The 19,321-nt window shown below is 38.7% G+C and overlaps 1 protein-coding gene across 1 annotated transcript in view; it reads right to left on the bottom strand.

Annotated features, from left to right (window-relative positions):
- LOC136862898 (integrator complex subunit 12) overlaps positions 1 to 19,321 on the bottom strand; it is a 296,476-nt gene that overhangs the window by 54,564 nt on the left and 222,591 nt on the right. The window contains exons 5-6 of the mRNA XM_067139179.2: positions 15,735 to 15,891; positions 6,078 to 6,216 (exon numbers count right to left, since the gene is read on the bottom strand). Of these exons, the coding sequence (XP_066995280.1) occupies positions 6,078 to 6,216; positions 15,735 to 15,891 (296 nt within the window). The remainder of the gene's footprint in view (positions 1 to 6,077; positions 6,217 to 15,734; positions 15,892 to 19,321) is intronic.

A 19,321-nucleotide genomic window follows, 5' to 3' on the forward strand; every position in this document is an offset into this window, starting at 1 on the left:
GTATCCAACAAGGTGCATTTACAATGTTCAAATAATGCACTTGGATAAATCACTGACAAACAACCTCACGCAACGGAAGAAAAAAAATCACACAATTCAAAGATGAGGATAAATTATGCCGGTCCCCCTGTGTAAATGCATATTTTTTTGGATTTCTGTACTGTTTGCATTTTTAGATGCTTTGTACTGGCATGGAAAGTGCCCGACGCCCTGAAAACGTTGTGGTTTATCGAACTTTCCTATGACGAGGGGATAAAGTTTCTCGCTTCCATCCCATGTGCATTGCAACGCACTACTATGACCCATTTAAAACCATAAGACCGTTTGGGCTTGCATTAAAATAAAGCAATGCAGTTTCACCGGCAATGACAATACTGTTCGGTGCCTACGAATTTATTATACGAGCTACGTTTTTTCGTCAACTGTCGGCATCGCCAGTGTTCGCGGATTCTGTTTTTCCGCACACTGCCTGTTGCGTGATATTACGGCGTTCCTTAAAAGGTTGAATACAAAAGAATTCCGATTTCATTCAACTTAGCAATCATGAAGCGCACTGTAGACCCACCGAAGTGCGTGTAAGTGCGGAAAGCTACCCTGCCACGTTCCGGAACGCGCATTCTATTATGACGCGGGGCGGATAAATTTCGAGTTGAAATTACTCTGTAACATACTATTGTTTTAAAATGTAAAGGCAGTTTCGAATTAAAAGTCTGAATTTCGGTAATGGGGCCGACATTGTACTTCGAATTACGAATTATCCGTATTTCGAATTAAACAATTTAAATAACATGCAAAACTGTATCTCATGTTTCCGGGAACGAGAGCTTCCTCGAATTAGGCAGGATTTTGAATGAACCGATTTCGAATTATCGAGGTTCTACTGTACTTTGTTTAGCAGGAAACATATCCCAGTTTGAGAGCTAGAAAGCAAGGAATTACTTCACGAATATGCTAAAGAAACAATGAACACACAGGAAAATAACTGACCTTTTCATAATTTAGAGAATTTCTGAAAATTCTGTAACTGTTGACTGGAAATGAACAATTCATTTGTGCCTGTGAAGCCCACTTTTAGCATTATGGCAGCACTTGGTTGCCAACACAGCTCAGGAACAGTTGTTAGCACTGTGCACTGTAGTGTCTGTGATTGTTGGAGTATTTAGTGAGGTGTAATGAATGATGTCAAAGTCAAGGAAAGAGATGTTTCACACCCATGGTTTTCAAAGTAGCCTAAGTCGGTGTGAGCTGCAGTGAACAGCAGGAAGCACCATGGCGAGGGAGGGGGTCCATAGCAACAACTGGTGCCAGGAGTTAACTCCATAAACACAATAACAAATTAATCACTCAACATCTTGATTTTTATTGAATTTGTGATGTAGGCTAAGGGTAGATAGCTATTCAGCACACCTTAGGCATTATATATCAGACACATTACAATACAATAATAATATTATTTGCTTTACATCCCACTAACTACTTTTACAGTTTTCAGAGACATCGAGGCATCAAAATTTAGTCCTGCTGGAGTTCTTTTACGTGCCAGTAAATCATAACCCACGATAGTAAATCTACTGTCACAAGGTGGTAGTGTTTCACGTTGGTACCAACAACGTAAGGCAAGCTGATATAAGTACCAACATAGTTGGAGATGTGTGGGATCTGGTAAATGCAGCACGGGTGAAGTTTAAGAAAGCGGAGATTGTTATTAGTGGAATACTGTGTAGAAGGGATACTGACTGGAGGGTGATTGGGGATTCAAATGAGACTATGGAGTGGGTATGTGGGTGGGTAGGAGATAGGGATCTGCGCTCAGATGGCCTTCATTTAAACCGCAGTGGTACGTACAAGTTAGGAAATTTGTTTGGAAGGGTAATAGGGAGGTACATTCAGGGAAACGGGATGGCCTAGGGAGCGGTGATAAGGGAACAGGGAACTGGAAATCAAGTAGGGATGACATAAAATTGTTAGTTTTGAACTGTAGAAGTATTGTAAGGAAAGGAATAGAATTAAGTAATTTAATAGATATATATTTAAGAGATATTGTAATAGGAGTTGAATCATGACTGAGAAATGACATAATGGATGCAGAAATTTTTTCACGGCACTAGTGTGTGTTTCGTAGAGATAGGATAGGCAGGGCGGGAGGAGGAGTGTTCATTCTGGTGAAAGAAGAATTTGTAAGCTACGAAAATGTTAAAGATGAGACACATGAAATTCTGGGTGTAAGGCTCATTTCTAAAGATAATAGGCAACTTGATATATTTGGAGTGTACAGATCGGGAAAGGGTAGCACTGACGCGGATTCGGAATTATTTGATAGGATAGTCAGCTATGTGGGAAACGACATGGAAAGAAATGTGATTGTAGCGGGAGATTTGAATTTGCCAGATGTCAATTGGGAAGGAAATGCGAACGACAGGAAGCATGACCAACAAATGGCAAATAAGTTAATATGGAAAGGACAGCTGATTCAGAAAGTGATGGAACCAACCAGAGGGAAAAATATCCTGGATGTCGTGCTGATAAAACCAGATGAGCTCTATAGGGAAACTGAAGTAATAGATGGTATTAGTGATCATGAAGCTGTTTTTGTGGTAGTTCAAAATAAATGTGATAGAAACGAAGGTCTTAAATGTAGGACTGTTAGGCAGTACCATATGGCTGATAAAGCAGGCATGAGGCAGTTTCTAAAAAGTAACTATGATCAGTGGAAAACGATAAATAAAAATGTAAACAGACTCTGGGATGGGTTTAAAGAAATTGTTGAGGAAAGCGAAAACAGGTTTGTACCTTTAAGGGTGGTAAGGAATGGTAAAGACCCACCTTATTATAATAGAGAAATAAAGAGACTAAGAAGGAGGTGCAGACTGGAAAGAAATAGAGTTAGAAATGGCTGTGGAAGTAAGGAGAAATTGAAGGAACTTACTAGAAAATTGAATCTAACAAAGAAGGCAGCTAAGGATAACATGATGGCAAGCATAATTGGCAGTCATACAAATTTTAGTGAAAAATGAAAGGGTATGTATAGGTATTTCAAGGCAGAAACAGGTTCCAAGAAGGACATTCCAGGAATAATTAACTCATTGGGCCCGAGCCACGGAACCGTTCCGTGCTTCGTCTCGGTGGACCAAATGCCAGACCACGGAACTGTTCCGTTGTCTCATTTTACTATGTAATTCAACTTTTCCTCAAGAGATGGCAGAGTGGGTTGCATTTGTGATTTGTGTACGGATTCTTTCTTTGCAGTGTTATATGCTCTTTGCTAATATATATCGATAGTGTGCTTGGTAATATTAGTTTGAAGTGGGCTATCTCTCGACTTTGAGATTCGCTTCTAAACAAGATGGCTGCCAGTATAGAACTGATATTTACCGATATATAACCCCTTTTAGGAAGTAATGATGATTAGGAATGTATTTTTTCAGTAAAATTAGTAGTAATATTAGTACTAGTGTGAGCAATGCTCCTGAAGAACAAATAGATGTGGAAATCGAAGAGGAAATGCAAAACGAAGGCCGTGTTACAGTTCAGCAGGTGGACTGAGTACGGACCCGTGATGGTAATAAAATAAAATGTTTAACTGCATTCCTTGTTCCGCAGTTTGTGGTATGAAAGCCTTTTGTTTTCATGTATATTTAAATCTTTAATGGTCTTGTAAGTAAGAAATTTCTCATGACATGAATCGACACTATATTTCCTCCAAAATAATCCCAGCACGAATGCAGTTTCAATCCAACAAATATGCAGGGCTCAATGGGATAATGAACAAGGGGAGTGTGTATGTGAGGATCTTCAAAAGGCAGAAGTATTCAGTCAGCAGTATGTAAAGATTGTTGGTTACAAGGATAATGTCGAGATAGAGGAGGAGACTAAGGCCAAAGAAGTAATAAAATTTACATATGATAACAATGACATTTACAATAAGATACAAAAGTTGAAAACTAGATAAGCAGCTGGAATTGATCAGATTTCTGGGGATATACTAAAGACAATAGGTTGGGATATAGTACCATATCTGAAGTACTTATTTGATTATTGTTTGGTCGGAGGAGCTATACCAGATGAATGGAGAGTTGCTATTGTAGCCCCTGTGTATAAAGGAAAGGGTGATAGACATAAAGCTGAAAATTACAGGCCAGTAAGTTTGACATGCATTGTATGTAAGCTTTGGGAAGGCATTCTTTCTGATTATATTAGACATGTTTGTGATATTAATAACTGGTTCGATAGAAGGCAATTCGGTTTTAGGAAAGGTTATTCCACTGAAGCTCAACTTGTAGGATTCCAGCAAGATATAGCAGATATCTTGAATTCTGGAGGTCAAATGGACTGTATCGCGATTGACCTGTCTAAAGCATTTGATATGGTGGATCATGGGAGACTACTGGCAAAAATGAATGCAATTGGACTAGACAAAAGAGTGACTGAATGGGTTGCTATATTTCTAGAAAATAGATCTCAGAGAATTAGAGTAGGTGAAGCTTTACCTGACCCTGTAATAATTAAGAGGGGAATTTCTCAAGGCAGTATTATCGGACCTTTATGTTTTCTTATATATATAAATGATATGAGTAAAGGAGTGGAATCGGAGGTAAGGCTTTCTGCGGATGATGTTATTCTCTATAGAGTGATAAATAAGTTACAAGATTGTGAGCAACTGCAACGTGACCTCGAAAATGTTGTGAGATGGACAGCAGGCAATAGTATGTTGATAAACGGGGTTAAAAGTCAGGTTGTGAGTTTTACAAATAGGAAAAGTCCTCTCAGTTTTAATTACTGCGTTGATGGGGTGAAAGTTCCTTTTGGGGATCATTGTAAGTATCTAGGTATTAATATAAGGAAAGATCTTCATTGGCGTAATCACATAAATGGGATTGTAAATAAAGGGTACAGATCTCTGCACATGGTTCTGAGGGTGTTTAGGGGTTGTAGTAAGGATGTAAAGGAGAGTGCATATAAGTCTCTGGTAAGACCCCAACTAGAGTATGGTTCCAGTGTATGGGACCCTCACCAGGATTACCTGATTCAAGAACTGGAAAAATCCAAAGAAAAGCAGCTCGATTTGTTCTGGGTGATTTCCGACAAAAGAGTAGCGTTACAAAAATGTTGCAATGTTTGGGTTGGGAAGAACTGAGAGAAAGAAGAAGAGCTGCTCGACTAAGTGGTATGTTCCAAGCTGTCAGCGGAGAGATGGCGTGGAATGACATTAGTAGACGAATAAGTTTGAATGGCGTTTATAAAAGTAGGAAAGATCACAATATGAAGATAAAGTTGGAATTCAAGAGGACAAACTGGGGCAAATATTCATTTATAGGAAGAGGAGTTAGGGATTGGAATAACTTACCAAGGGAGATGTTCAATAAATTTCCAATTTCTTTGAAATCATTTATGAAAAGGCTAGGAAAGCAAAAGATAGGGAATCTGCCACCTGGGTGACTGCCCTAATTGCAGATCAGTATTGATTGATTGATTGATTGATTGATTGATTGATTGATTGATTGACTGATTGAGGCTGACATATTTGAGCACCTTCTAATACCACCGGACTGAGGCAGGATAAAACCTGCCAAGTTGGTGTCAGAAGGCCAGCGCCTCAACCATCTGAGCTACTCAGCCTGGCTACATTAAAATACGACTTGGAGAAAACTGTAATTAAAATTCAGCTTTATGAAATTATAATTATTCAATTATGGTTACATAATGACATGTCACTACAGCATTACATGGAAATTTATATCTGCCAATAACTCTCCTCCAGAGTTGCACTAATTAGTACATTTATTCCAAACTACACTAGAAATAAGCTAGCTTCCCTAACTGTATGATTTCAATACACTACTACCAAAGGAAGAGAAGAGACCTTTTCAAGGATTCAACACAAGTATATTACATTCCACGGCAGAGATATAACACTAGTTATATAGCTTGAACGTAGCATTACATAAAATCAATTTTAGAATCTTGACATCAGACTACTTCTGTTGTAGACCAAATGTCCTGTTCTAGTCTCAGGATTTTAAAGGAATCGAATTATAGTATCAGAAATCATACTAGGTTTTACACTACAAAGAACTTACCTCTGAACACCCTACAATTGGTTATAAATCCAAACTTTGAGAATCCAGAAATATGAGACTTCACGGAAGCAGCTGATACATTTGTTCCACTTGTTCCACCTTTCAAAATGCTATTTGATGAGGAGCTGCTACTGGTTCCCTGAAAGAAATGAATTCCAATTATTCCAGTAATAGATACTCTTACAATAAATATTTCACCATACCATGACTGTTTCACATTCTATAACTGTGAAGTTTTTCAGCCTGGCAAAACTATTGCAAGACTAATAAATTAGAAAATACTGTACATGGAAAAGAAAAAAGCTGTTGATAGATTATACCTGAAATATATAACATTTAATCAAAAACAGAATGATATGTTTTCTGTTTGAAATATCATCATCATATAATATCAAATTGTACTTTTAATTGTTGTTGTTTGAGTCATCAGTCCATGGACTGGTTTGATGCAGCTCTCCATGCCACCCTTTACTGTGCTAACCTTTTCCTTTCTATGGAAATACTGCATCTTACATCTGCTGTAATCTGCTGGTCATATTCATATCTTGGTCTACCTCTACCATTCATACCACCTACGCTTCCTTCAAAAACCAACTGAATAAGTCCTGGGTGTCTTAAGATGTGTCCTATCATTCTATCTCTTCTTTTCATCAAATTTAGCCAAATCAATCTCCTCTCACCAATTCAAATCAGTATCTCTTCATTCGTGATTCGATTTATCCATCTCAAATTCAGCATTCTTCTGTAACACCACATTTCAAAAGCTTTTATTCTCTTTCTTTCTGAGCTAGTTATCGTCCATATTTCACTTCCATACAATGCCACGCTCCAAACAAAAGTCTTTAAAAACATCTTCCTAATTCCTATATCAATGTTTGAAGTGAGCAAATTTCTTTTCTTAAGAAAGCCCTTCCTGGCTTGTGCCAGTCTGCATTTTATGTCCTCCTTACTTCTGCCATCGTTAGTTATTTTACTACCCAAGTAAAAATATTCATCTACTTCCTTTAAGATTTCATTTCCTATCTAATATTTCCTGCATCACCTGCCTTCGTTCGACTGCACTCCATTACTTTTGTTTTGGACTTATTTTCATCTTGTACTCCTTACCCAAGACTTCATCCATAGCATTCAGCAACTTCTTGAGATCTTCTGCAGTCTCAAATTAAAATAACAATATCATCGGCAAATCTCAAGGTTTTGATTTCCTCTCCTTGGATTGAGATTCCCTTCCCTAATTCCCCTTTGATTTCCTTTACTGACTGTTCTATGTAAACACTGAAAAGGAGGGGAGACAAACTGCAGCCGTGCCTCACTCCTTTCTGGACTGCTGTTTCTTTTTCAAAGCCCTCGATTCTTATCACTGCAGATGGATTCTTATACAGATTGTAGATAATTCTTCGTTCTCGGTATCTGATCCCAATCACCTTCAGAATCTTAAATAGCTTGGTCCAATCAACATTATCAAATGCATTTTCTAGATCTACGAATGCCATGTATGTGGGCTTGTACTTCTTAATTCCATCCTCTATGATCATATGAGTCAGGATTGCTTCACGTGTTCCTACATTTCTTCTGAAGTCAAACTGATCTTTTCCCAACTTAGCTTCAACTTGTCTTTCCATTCTTCTGTAAATAATACATGTTAAAATTTTACAGGCATGAGATACTAAACTAATGTGCGGTAGTTTTTGTACCTGTCAGCACCAGCTTTCTTGGGAATAGGTATAACAACATTCTGCCAAAAATCGGATGGCACTTCTCCTGTCTCATACATCTTACACACTAAATTGAATAACCTTGCCATGCTGGTTTCTCCTAAGGCTGTCAGTAATTCAGAGGGAATGTCATCAATTCCAGGTGCCTTGTTCCTATTTAGGTCTGTCAGAGCTCTGTCAAACTCGGACATCAAAACTGAGTCTCCCATTTCATCAGCATCAACAGCCTCTTCTTGTTCCAGAACCAAATCATCTACATCTTTACACTGATACAACTGTTGGATATGTTCCTGCCATCTTTCTGCTTTGTCTTCTTTCTCTAGAAGTGGCTTTCTATCTGAACTCTTAATATTTATACACCTAGATTTCCTTTCTCCAAAGGTTTCTTTGAATTCCCTGTATGCAGCATCTACCGTTCCTAGGACCATACAACCTTCCGACATCCTTGCACTTCTCCTTCAGCCATTCTTCCGTAGCTACCTTGCACTTTCTATCCACTTCATTCTTTAATCGCCTGTATTCTTTTCTGCCCTCTTCATTTCTAGAATTCTTGTATTTTCGTCGTTCATCAATCAGGTCTAGTATCTCCTGAGTTATCCACTGGTTCTTAGTTGGGTTTTTCTTCCTTCCTAACATTTCTTCAGCAGCCCTACTGACTTCATTTTCCATGATTATTCATTCTTCCTCTATTGTGTTTCCTTCAGCCTTTTCATTTAGTCCTTGTGCAACATGTTCCTTGAAACAATCCCTCACACACATTTCCTTCAACCTGCCTAGATCCCATCTCCTTGCTTTCCTTCCTTTCTTCAATTTTTTTCAACTTCAGATGGCATTTCATTACCAATAAGTTGTGGTCAGAGTCCACATCTGCTCCTGGGCAAGTTTTGCAATCCAACACCTGGTTTCTGAATCTCTGCCTAATCATAATGAAGTCTATTTGATATCTTTCAGTGTCTCCAGGATTCGTCCACGTGTACAGCCGTCATTTGTGGTGTTTGAACCAAGTATTGGGAAGGACTACATTATGCTCAGTGCAGAATTCAACCAGCAGACTTCCTCTTACATTCCTCTCTCCCAATCTCAATTTTCCTACTGTATTACCTTCTCTTCTCTGGCCTACTACTGCATTCCAGTCTCCCATCACAATTATATTCTCATCACCTTTTACATATTGTATTAAATCTCTTCATATATTCTTTCGATTTCCTCATCATCCAATGAACTAGCAGGCATATTGAGCTGCACTCTAGTTGGTTCCATCACTTTCTGAATCAGCTGTCCTTTCCATATTAGCTTATTTGCCATTTGTTGGTCATGCTTCCTGTCATTCACATTTCCTTGCCAATTGACATTTGGTAAATTCAGATCTCCCGCTACAATCATTCCTTTCCATGTCGTTTCCCATATAGCTGATTATCTTATCAAATAATTCTGAATCCGTGTCAGCGCTATCCTTTCCCGATCTGTACACTCCAAAGATATCAGGTTGCCTATTATCTTTAGAAATTTTTTTTTTTTGCTAGGGGCTTTACGTCGCGCCAACACAGATAGGCCTTATGGCGACGATGGGATAGGAAAGGCCTAGGAGTTGGAAGGAAGCGGCCGTGGCCTTAATTAAGGTACAGCCCCCCCCCCCTTTTTTTTGCTAATTGCTTTACGTCTCACCGACACAGATAGGTCTTATGGCGACGATGGGATAGAAAAGGGCTAGGAGTGGGAAGGAAGCGGCCGTGGCCTTAATTAAGGTACAGCCCCAGCATTTGCCTGGTGTGAAAATGGGAAACCACGGAAAACCATTTTCAGGGCTACCGACAGTGGGGTTCGAACCTACCATCTCCCGAATACTGGATACTGGCCGCACTTAAGGGACTGCAGCTATCGAGCTCGGTAGGTACAGCCCCAGCATTTTGCCTGGTGTGAAAATGGGAAACCACGGAAAACCATTTTCAGGGCTGCCGATAGTGGGATACGAACCTTCTTTAGAAATTAGCCTTACACCTAGAATTTCATGTTTGTCATCTATAACTTTTTCGTAGCTTACAAATTCTTCTTTCACCAGAATGAATACTCCCCCTCCTACCATTCCTATCCTATCTCTATGATACACGCTCCAGTTCTGTGAGAAAATTTCTGTATCCATTATATCATCTCTCAGCCATGATTCAACTCCTATTACAATGTCTGATAAGTATATATCTAATAAATTACTTAATTCTATGCCTTTCTTTACAGTACTTCTACAGTTCAACACTAACATTTTTATGTCATCCCTACTTGACTTCCAGATCTCTGTACCCTATCACCGCTCCCTTGACAACCCCAGTTCCCTGAATGTACCTCCCTATTATCCTTCCAAACAAATTTCCTAACTTATACGTACCACTGCGGTTTAAGTGAAGGCCATCTGAGCGCAGATCCCTATCTCCTACCCACCCATTAGGATCTAGAAATCTCACTCCCAGTTTCTCACATACCCACTCCATAGTCTCATTTAAATCCCCAATCACCCTCCAGTCAGTATCCCTCCTACACAGTATTCCTCTGATAACAATTCCTGCTTCCTTAAACTCCACCTGTGCTGCATTTACCAGATCCCACACATCCCCCACTATGTTGGTACTAATACCAGCTTGCCTTATGCTGTTGGCACCACCGTGAAACACTACCACCTTCTCATTCTCCTCCTTCTCTTCTACTTATCTCAACATCTGCCTCAACCTAATTCCTGGATAACACTCTACCCTGGTTCCCTTTCCTCCACACACTTTCCCCACATGTCTAACAACCCTGTTTCACCTGTCTTTTCCTATCCTCTACCCCACATTTCCCTTTCCTATCTTTTCCCTTCCTCCTACTTCCACACATCTCAGCAACAGTTCCCTGTTTCTAATCTTCCCCTGTTGTTCTACCTGGAGTGACTCATACCATTTCTCACAGACACCTGTCCTGAATTCTGTTCCTGAATGGAGCCCTTAGCCTGCAATCTCCTTCCCCTTAGAACATTAGACCACCTGTCTTCTACAATTCCCCCCTTTCATTCCCGTCCATCCTTTACATCTACTGTAACCTGTACATTGTTTGAGGGAGGCCTACCTTCTTTCCTGTCTTCTGTGAGAATCCTAATTATCTCTCTGAAACTCTCCAACTCCTCCCTCATACCCCGTAATGCCTCACCACACCCACAGTTCCTACACTTGCACTTCTTATCCATTCTTTATGGAATAAAAAAAATGAAATGAAAATGAAAAATAAAATAAACTTGTTATGTTCAACAACAAAAATGAACGGAAAGAAATATTGTCTAGGATAGTACTCAAAGATCACACAACAATAAGGCAATTAATATACTACTACACTACAACTTAGTCATACTATATTTTTATCCTACAACACCCTAACAGGATAAAAACTGCTGTTAATTACAGGATAATTACAACAACAGAATTCTAGTAAGAGAGTTTCTATGGATACCTCTACTATACTACACAAATATTTTACAATAATAAAATAAGCACGCTAATTTCTAATAAGATATTACTCGTATACTTCTGTACAGTAGGCTACACTACAATAATTTTAAACTACGTTCAGACATATCCTAATTACAATACCGGTACCGTATGTCACACTAAGCACAAACAGAAATGAAAATTGCCAGTTTGAAATCTACAAGAACTACTGTACTCAAAGATTACCAACAAAGCTAAATGCTTAGACAGATTATTATCAATACTATGCTCTAATAGATACACACGAAAGATACACATGAACATAGCAGGCAAGATATGGTACTATCTAAATATACCATATCTACACTACAATTCTCAACTGAAATGAGGTTATATGAGTTTTACCGCTGGTGAATTACTATTCTTTTTCCTACTATGCGGGACGGATAATAAAAGTGTCCTTAAATGCTGAAAAATAAGAGGTTGTCTACAATAATTTCTGTCAAAACTATGCCGGGGGCTTGAACTGCAATATTATTGGGATATAGGAATTTGATTTTTAACTTTTATTCAAAGAATAAACAAAGGTGCAATTACAAAGTATGCCGGGAACTTAGACTACAAATTATCGGAATAAAGTAATCAGCTGATTTTGTATTTGTTTACAGAACTACCATGTGCATGTAGCCTACTGTTTGATCTTGTCGCGATGTAGCAACAATCATCAACAATACAAAAGCTGTTAAGTACCATAATTATCCAGTGAAATTACTGTGTATTGTCTTTAACTTATTTTTAAATCGAAGTTTACAGGCGTATCGTGTTATTTAATTTAAAAAATTATTACCATCGTGATAGTCTGAACGGATATCTATACGAAATACGGAAAAGTTGCGGCAGAAGTTACAACTCCTTATGATAATCTGCCTTTGTAAGTATTATACCAATGAACCTACAGATATTAATATTTTTTTAAAAGTTAATATTATTACCTAAAGTATTTCCTAAACCTAAATTTGAGACAAGGTACACCTAGCCTACTTAACCTAGAAAATGTAATCTACTGAACACCAACTGAATTACTTGTTATAAAATTCAAATAAATATCACTACTCCCAATTTGTACCAACAAGCACCAAACACCAATATATAAATAGCACTAAATGGATCACACACACAAAATTAAACAATTTCAATAGGTTTCAACTACTTTATCACTACAATAATGCATGAGCTCTCTCAACAGCTGACCATTCACAAACACATCCAACCTTGTCAACGCCTTGTTAAAAGAAGATCAAGAAGTCAGTCGCTAAAGAAAAAGGAATTTTGAAAAAACTGAACTCTTCTGAAATAATTTTTATGGCTGCAAATGTGAGGAGGTATTCTGGAAAGATTCAAAGCTGTCAGTGCAAAATTACATTCAGGAAACTGATGTTTGTACAGATGTTCACTTTTACAACTATTGCTTCCTGAATGAAATCAAACTGTCATTTAATATCCATATCAGTGTTGGTGAGAAGAATATTTAAAAGATTCAACAAGTGGTAGAAACAGAGGAAAGTAGGCTCAAACATACTGAGAAGTGCAACAGATTCTTCGATGAGTCTGAATCTGAAACTGAATCAGGAGATGAAAATGATGAGTTGAATTGTATCCTACACAACAGTTATATAAAAATACTGGAAAAACTGTCCACAAAAATAAAATCACGAATAATTGTATACAATGCATTTTCAAAAAAAAAGGTTCCCCATTCTTATCAAACCTCACAGAAATTGATCGTGATGAAATTCACGAATCAGCTGACAAACTGCAACAGCCTTACCCACCAGATATCAAAGAAGCCACTAGAACAGACTGTATCCATCTGAAATTCTTTCTCTGAGAAGGAAAAAAAAAAAAAAAAAAAGCCATAATTGCAACTTCCAAATAAACTTCTGATAGCAAAAACATCCAGGACTTAAGTCCGAATGTGTATAGCTTTGAAGATCTACTTATCTACTCAAGCTACTAACTGCTCAGCTGAAAGGTCCTTCTCAGCACTTGTGAGAGTTAACACAATGGAGACACCACCCGTAGAAACTAGGGGTGTGTTATTTCATTGCTGCTGACAGAGCTTGGAGAATTTACGGGCGCATGATTTTACTGTAGCTAAAATAAGCAGCTGCCATTTCAGCAAGCTGCGACTTCACCAAGTACTGTTTGCTGCTTATATAAACATAAAATGTGCTACAGTGCTTATGAGTCCTGTAGACATAGGATTTTAAGCAACTGGGTATCCATCGACCACAGAACTCCAAGTGGCACTGACTTGAGCACAGGCATCTGGTAGTCACCATCACCACTAACGAAACAAGATACTTAAACTGAGTCACTTTGTTGAGATCTTGGCCATCTATTTGAATGGTTCTATCCATCTCTGGTTCACACTCTATGTACTACGTACTTTTGATGTTCAGTTGTAGTAAGTTTTCTGCAAGCCATTCATTCCACTTCTGATCCTGCTCTTGAATACTCTGATCTTCTGCTGCTAGCAAGACATCATCGGTATAAAGGAGTGACCATGGGTGTGTTAACTGGAGATCCAACGTGACTGTATTCATGATTTTTTTATTTTTATAATTTTTTTTTACTATTTGCTTTATGTCGCACCAACGATGGCGACGATGGAATACGAAAGAGCTAGAGTGGGAAGGAGGCGGCTGTGGCCTTAATTAAGGTACAATCTGGTGTGAAAATAGGAAAAAACGGAAAACAATTTTCAGGGCTGCTGACAGTGGGGTTAGAACCCACTATCTCCTGAATGTAAGCTCACAGCTGTGCGCCCCTAATCGCACTGCCAACTGGCTTGGTGTATTCATATATAAGATGAATAAAAGTGGCGACAGGAAATGGGGGTGAAATTCCAGCTGGGCAGCGAACAACACTGGAGAAGTTTTGATAGAGCAGCTGTATCCAGCAGACACAATCTTCAGGGACGCCATGTAACCAGAGTGAATGCCAGATAAGTTCACGTGAAATTAGATCAAATGCCTTCCGCAGGTTCAAGTAGACAATGTGGATTGCCTTGTTATTCTTTTCCCAGTGCCTCTCCATGAGCAAGGCTAGTTTCATAGCATGGCACATTAGACGAACTGGTCTTCCAGTCATTGACGTCTCCCTTGCCATTCCAGACAGGCACAGTGGTGCTTGTTGACCAAGCTCGTGGTAGTTCTTTGTCTTCAATAAATTGGTTAACATATCTATGATTATTTCAGCGTCCTGTTGTCCTGTTGCTTCAGCTGATACACTACCGGCCAAAAGTTTCCAGACAAGCATTAAACTGTTAAAGAATGGACTGCGATTATTAAGACAATATACCTATGCAAGGAATTGGCAAATATACATTCTAAAACTAATATCTTACAATAAGACTACGTTTTTACATACATCTAAGCAAGAAATAGACAATATGTACACGTTTACTCCCACAAATCAGCAGAACACATCAAACTCTCTTCTCATCCAAGAAACCCTGTTTTGCTGCAAGTACACTTTTAACTATTCTTAGCATTCTCAGAACAAGTTTCTCTAACACTGATGCAGGCATACTTTGCCAGGCATTCTGCAAGATATCCTACATCTTTTCCGATGACGGAGGACACACTTTTCGAACATGCTGATTCAAGTCCTCCCACAGCAGCTCAACTGGATTTAAGTCCAGGGATGGGGAGGGGGACATTCCATTAAAAGTAATTCCCCAGAGTTTTGTTTGTTTTACAGATAATTCATGCAATAGCAAGACGTGTCTGGGGTCATTGTCTTGTTGTCCAGATGGAAGAGCATAACAAGATAGGATGAAATAGTAGCCGTTTTTGTCCAGTGTTCCTTGTATTCAGTGCAGTCTACCAGCTCCACTGAATGCGAAACAACCCCAAACCATCACAGAGCCCCTCCATGTTTCACTGTAGGTGTTATACAGTAGGATGCATTTTTTCTAATGCTGAACGTCGAACATAAACACGTCGCCATTGCCCGAAAACCTTCGATACTTGGTTACAGTAATATATTCTGTCATTAACCAATCATTAAATATATTTGTGCGGGTACATATGTTTTGTCCATAAACTTTTGGCTGGCAGTGTATGTCACTATACGAGTATAAGGAAATAATCTTCTGCAAATCTTTACTGACCTTTGGAATAAGTCCCATATAATGCTGTGTGATAATCATTGCCAGCTTTTTTTTTTTTTTTGCTATTGGCTTCACGTCGCACCGACACAGATATGTCTTATGGCGATGATGGGACAGGAAAGGGCTAGACTGGGAAGGAAGCAGCCATGGCCTTAATTAAGGTACATCCCCAGCATTTGCCTGGTGTGAAAACGGGAAACCACGGAAAACCATCTTCAGGACTGCCGACAGTGGGGTTCGAACCTACTATCTCCCGAATACTCAATTGCCAACTGTTTAAAGATGATAACATACATCACTATTCTTATATACTCACCACTTTATTCATTGCCTTCATGCAATTAGCACAATACCATGCTGATCTGGGCTCATTCATATCATCAGGGACTGGAGGTTGATGGCACTCTTGATGGTAAAGTGAATGGCACTCCAGACACTCAACTAATTGGTTCCTGACTCCTACATCCATTCCCCTATTTAAAGAAAATGCTGAATGAGTAAATACAGCTTTTATAATGCTGATCTTCTATATCACACAGTTCCACAATACCCAAAGTAATAAAAAGAAATCCAATTATTATTAACATTAAATTTCGGGTATTGTCTCAATATTTTAATTCAGTAAGAAGAGAATGAAGACAGACACAGGCAAATGTCAAAACTGCTCCAATATTACCAAATTATAGTCTCTCAATTCAATACAATTCCATACTTAATAACAAAAGTACAACTTTGTGTTTTTTGACATATAACTGTACTAGTATACAATCTTGAAACAGATTCAACACTCTAGGATTATTTTCAAATTTCTTAATCCACACAGTACCAAATAAAGGCGCAACACAAGCATAAAGAAAACTGGAGAAGAATCCAGTTTTTCCACACAGAATTACACAGCCCACTTACCTCACCTACAATAGAATAAAATGTATGAAATATTGAGTATAAGATCTCAGAAATCTCATAAAATACTCGTCTAAGATAATCTGATACATTTAGGCCAGGCAAGAGTGATGCAAGGAGCCTAGCGTAAGTATCAAATGTCAGATCAAACTCGAGCAGTGGAGTCGTCAATCACAACTCACACATACCAAGTCCTAGGGATGAGGGAATAAAAATAAACTTACGAGGTCTTATAATATTGAAGTCAGCTGTTAAGAACTGACCAAGAGAAGCTGAACAGGAATGATAAATGAAGGATCAGTAAGTAATCACAATCCCCATCCACCCACAATATTAAGACCATCTTTTCTGCCACAGTCGTAAGTTAATGTTTTATGACTGACAACATCAGTTGTTGAAGAAAATGAGTATAACTGAACCCTACTAAGAATTAAGAAAAATTAATTAATTAATTAATTAATTAATTCATTCATTCATTCATTTTCATTCATTCCAACATTGCCTTTTTACAGTGCTTAGTTTCCATTACAAAATACGGTACATATACGTAGCAGTTAGTTCAGCCTTGGGCCTGAACAGCGCGTGTATGTGCTGCCAATGATGGCATCACTAGTGAAGACTTTCTATCAGTAACCTCCAGCTCAATCTATTGATAGCATTCACATTGTTCAGTTTCTGTATACTAACCTAGCTCTACGCGATTGTGAAAGCGGTGTCCATCCGCAATCACACACTCCTGGCATCTTTGGTGAAATTACCATACTCATACAGAGTTCTTCTTTGGTAATGTTCTTAATTTCTGCTGCTATATTTCCCTGCAGTTCCCCTATAGTGCGAGGATTATTCCTATAAACTTCAATTTTTAGAGTCTCCCCACAAATAAAAGTCACATATGGTATGATGTTCGGGGGAACCCTATCACAAAGAGCTTTTTATTTATTTATTTTTTTTTATTATTTTTTTTAATGTTGTCTAAGGAATCATTAACAGCAAGGGCTGTAGCAGAATCTTGTTGGAAATAACCATTGTTTCTCTCATCATTCTGACAACATTTGAAATATACAGTACGAATATGTTTGTACAGATGCGAGCTCAAGAGCTGACTAGCAGAACATGAGGTGGGACATGGGGGAACAGCTTTCTCTCTCTGTTGTCTTGGCTATGGATTTTCCTAAAAGTATTGTCAGCCAGCCAGCAAGTCTCCCTTTGATGATACAAGTGGCCGATCAAACAGTTTGATAGCTGTTGATAAACTTAACCATGATAGGTTAAATGATTGTTTGATCCGTATTGACTAGTTTAAATGTAGTACAGAAATATTTAAAATAGTTATATTTGAATCAGCCTTGTCAATACACTTATGTCCGACTCGTTGGCTGAATGGTCAGCGTACTGGCCTTCGGTTCAGAGGGTCCCGGGTTCGATTCCCGGCCGGGTCGGGGATTTTCACCTTCATTGGTTAATTCCAATGGCCCGGGGGCTAGGTGTTTGTGCTGTCCCCAACATCCCTGCAACTCACACACCACACATAACACTATCCTCCACCACAATAACACGCAGTTACCTACAAATGGCAGATGCCGCCCACCCTCATCGGAGGGTCTGCCTTACAAGGGCTGCACTCGGCTAGAAATAGCCACACGAAATTATTATACACTTATGAATGAAGGAAAACTATTTATTCAACCAAACATGTTTCAGGAATTCAACCATTCCCTTCTTTGATCTGACTACTGATGAAGGGAATGGTTCTTTGATCTGACCACTGATGAAGGGAATGGTTGAATTCCTGAAAATGTTTGGTTGAATAAATAATTTTCCTTCGTTCATAAGTGTATTGACAAGGCTATTTCAAATATAACTATTTTAAATATTTCTGTACTACATTCAGTTTGATAGCGTTGATTTTGTCTGTGTGTTGCAAGTGTTCAATAGTTTTTTATAAATTGAGGCTCACAATATTGTTTTAAATTGAGGTATTATAAGACATTTGTGTTTTTATAGTGGTATTTTATATTACTATTATGGAACCTTTCCACAAGAAAGGAAATACTATCCACAGTGAAGCTAGGGAAGTTATCAGACATGTAATCCAAAAATGTGATGAAGTAGCATGAGAAGGGTAAATGAAATCTTATCGAGGCATATCAATTTGCATGTACCTAATTACAATGGAATTTCAGTCAGCACAGCGAGTATAATTTGCAAAGAAAGTACAGCAGCTGGTGATACATCATTATCAACACCAGCGAAGCACTGCCCACAACGCGAAGAAAAGTGCAGTGTGAGGAGGGTAATAAGAGACGTAATTCAAAACTTTTATGCAGTTCAGAAAAAAGTGCCTACAGGTCCCAAGCTTTTAGAGTGCATCAAGAAGAAAATTAATTTTCCATGGAGTGTTCATACTGTACCGGAAACGCCGCTACGTGAAAGAAGTTCTAAGTATGTGTGTTGAACTTCGCGTGAGGAGGAAGATAGGCAGCCCGCCGAACTCGCTGACATACTCAGCAATGACGTAGCCGCTTCGAGTGAGCTGTACACAGCCAAGCGTGACCACATATGGTAATGTCCCAGCCCATGTGTAAAAGTCTATTTAGCGTTAAAATATTGTTGTTTTGACATCGCCAACGTGGAAGCCATTGTAATAGATGCAACCTGTCAAATTCTTAGGAAAATCCACCGTGTACTTCAGGAGTTATAGGGGTGGATAATACCCACGTTCTAGATGCTTTGTCACAATCTGGTATAAAAGGAGGGCGATCTGGACTACAGATTCAGTGTGTGTTACTCCACCGTCTCTGCAACACGGGCGACAGGTGGAGCTCTACGAGTGCGGACCGAACCTGTGGTCGGACAAGTCTTTGCATTTCGAGTGTTCGGTTCCAGTGGAGTTGGAACTTTATAATTTTCTTCAAGTGTCATGTCAGGACTTGTGTTTCAGTGACTAACTGAAGGAACTTAGAATTTCTCTCGTGAGTGTCGTAACTTTTACAAGGGCTA

The sequence above is a fragment of the Anabrus simplex genome, chromosome 2, assembly GCF_040414725.1.
Source record: "Anabrus simplex isolate iqAnaSimp1 chromosome 2, ASM4041472v1, whole genome shotgun sequence".
NCBI lineage: Eukaryota > Metazoa > Arthropoda > Insecta > Orthoptera > Tettigoniidae > Anabrus > Anabrus simplex.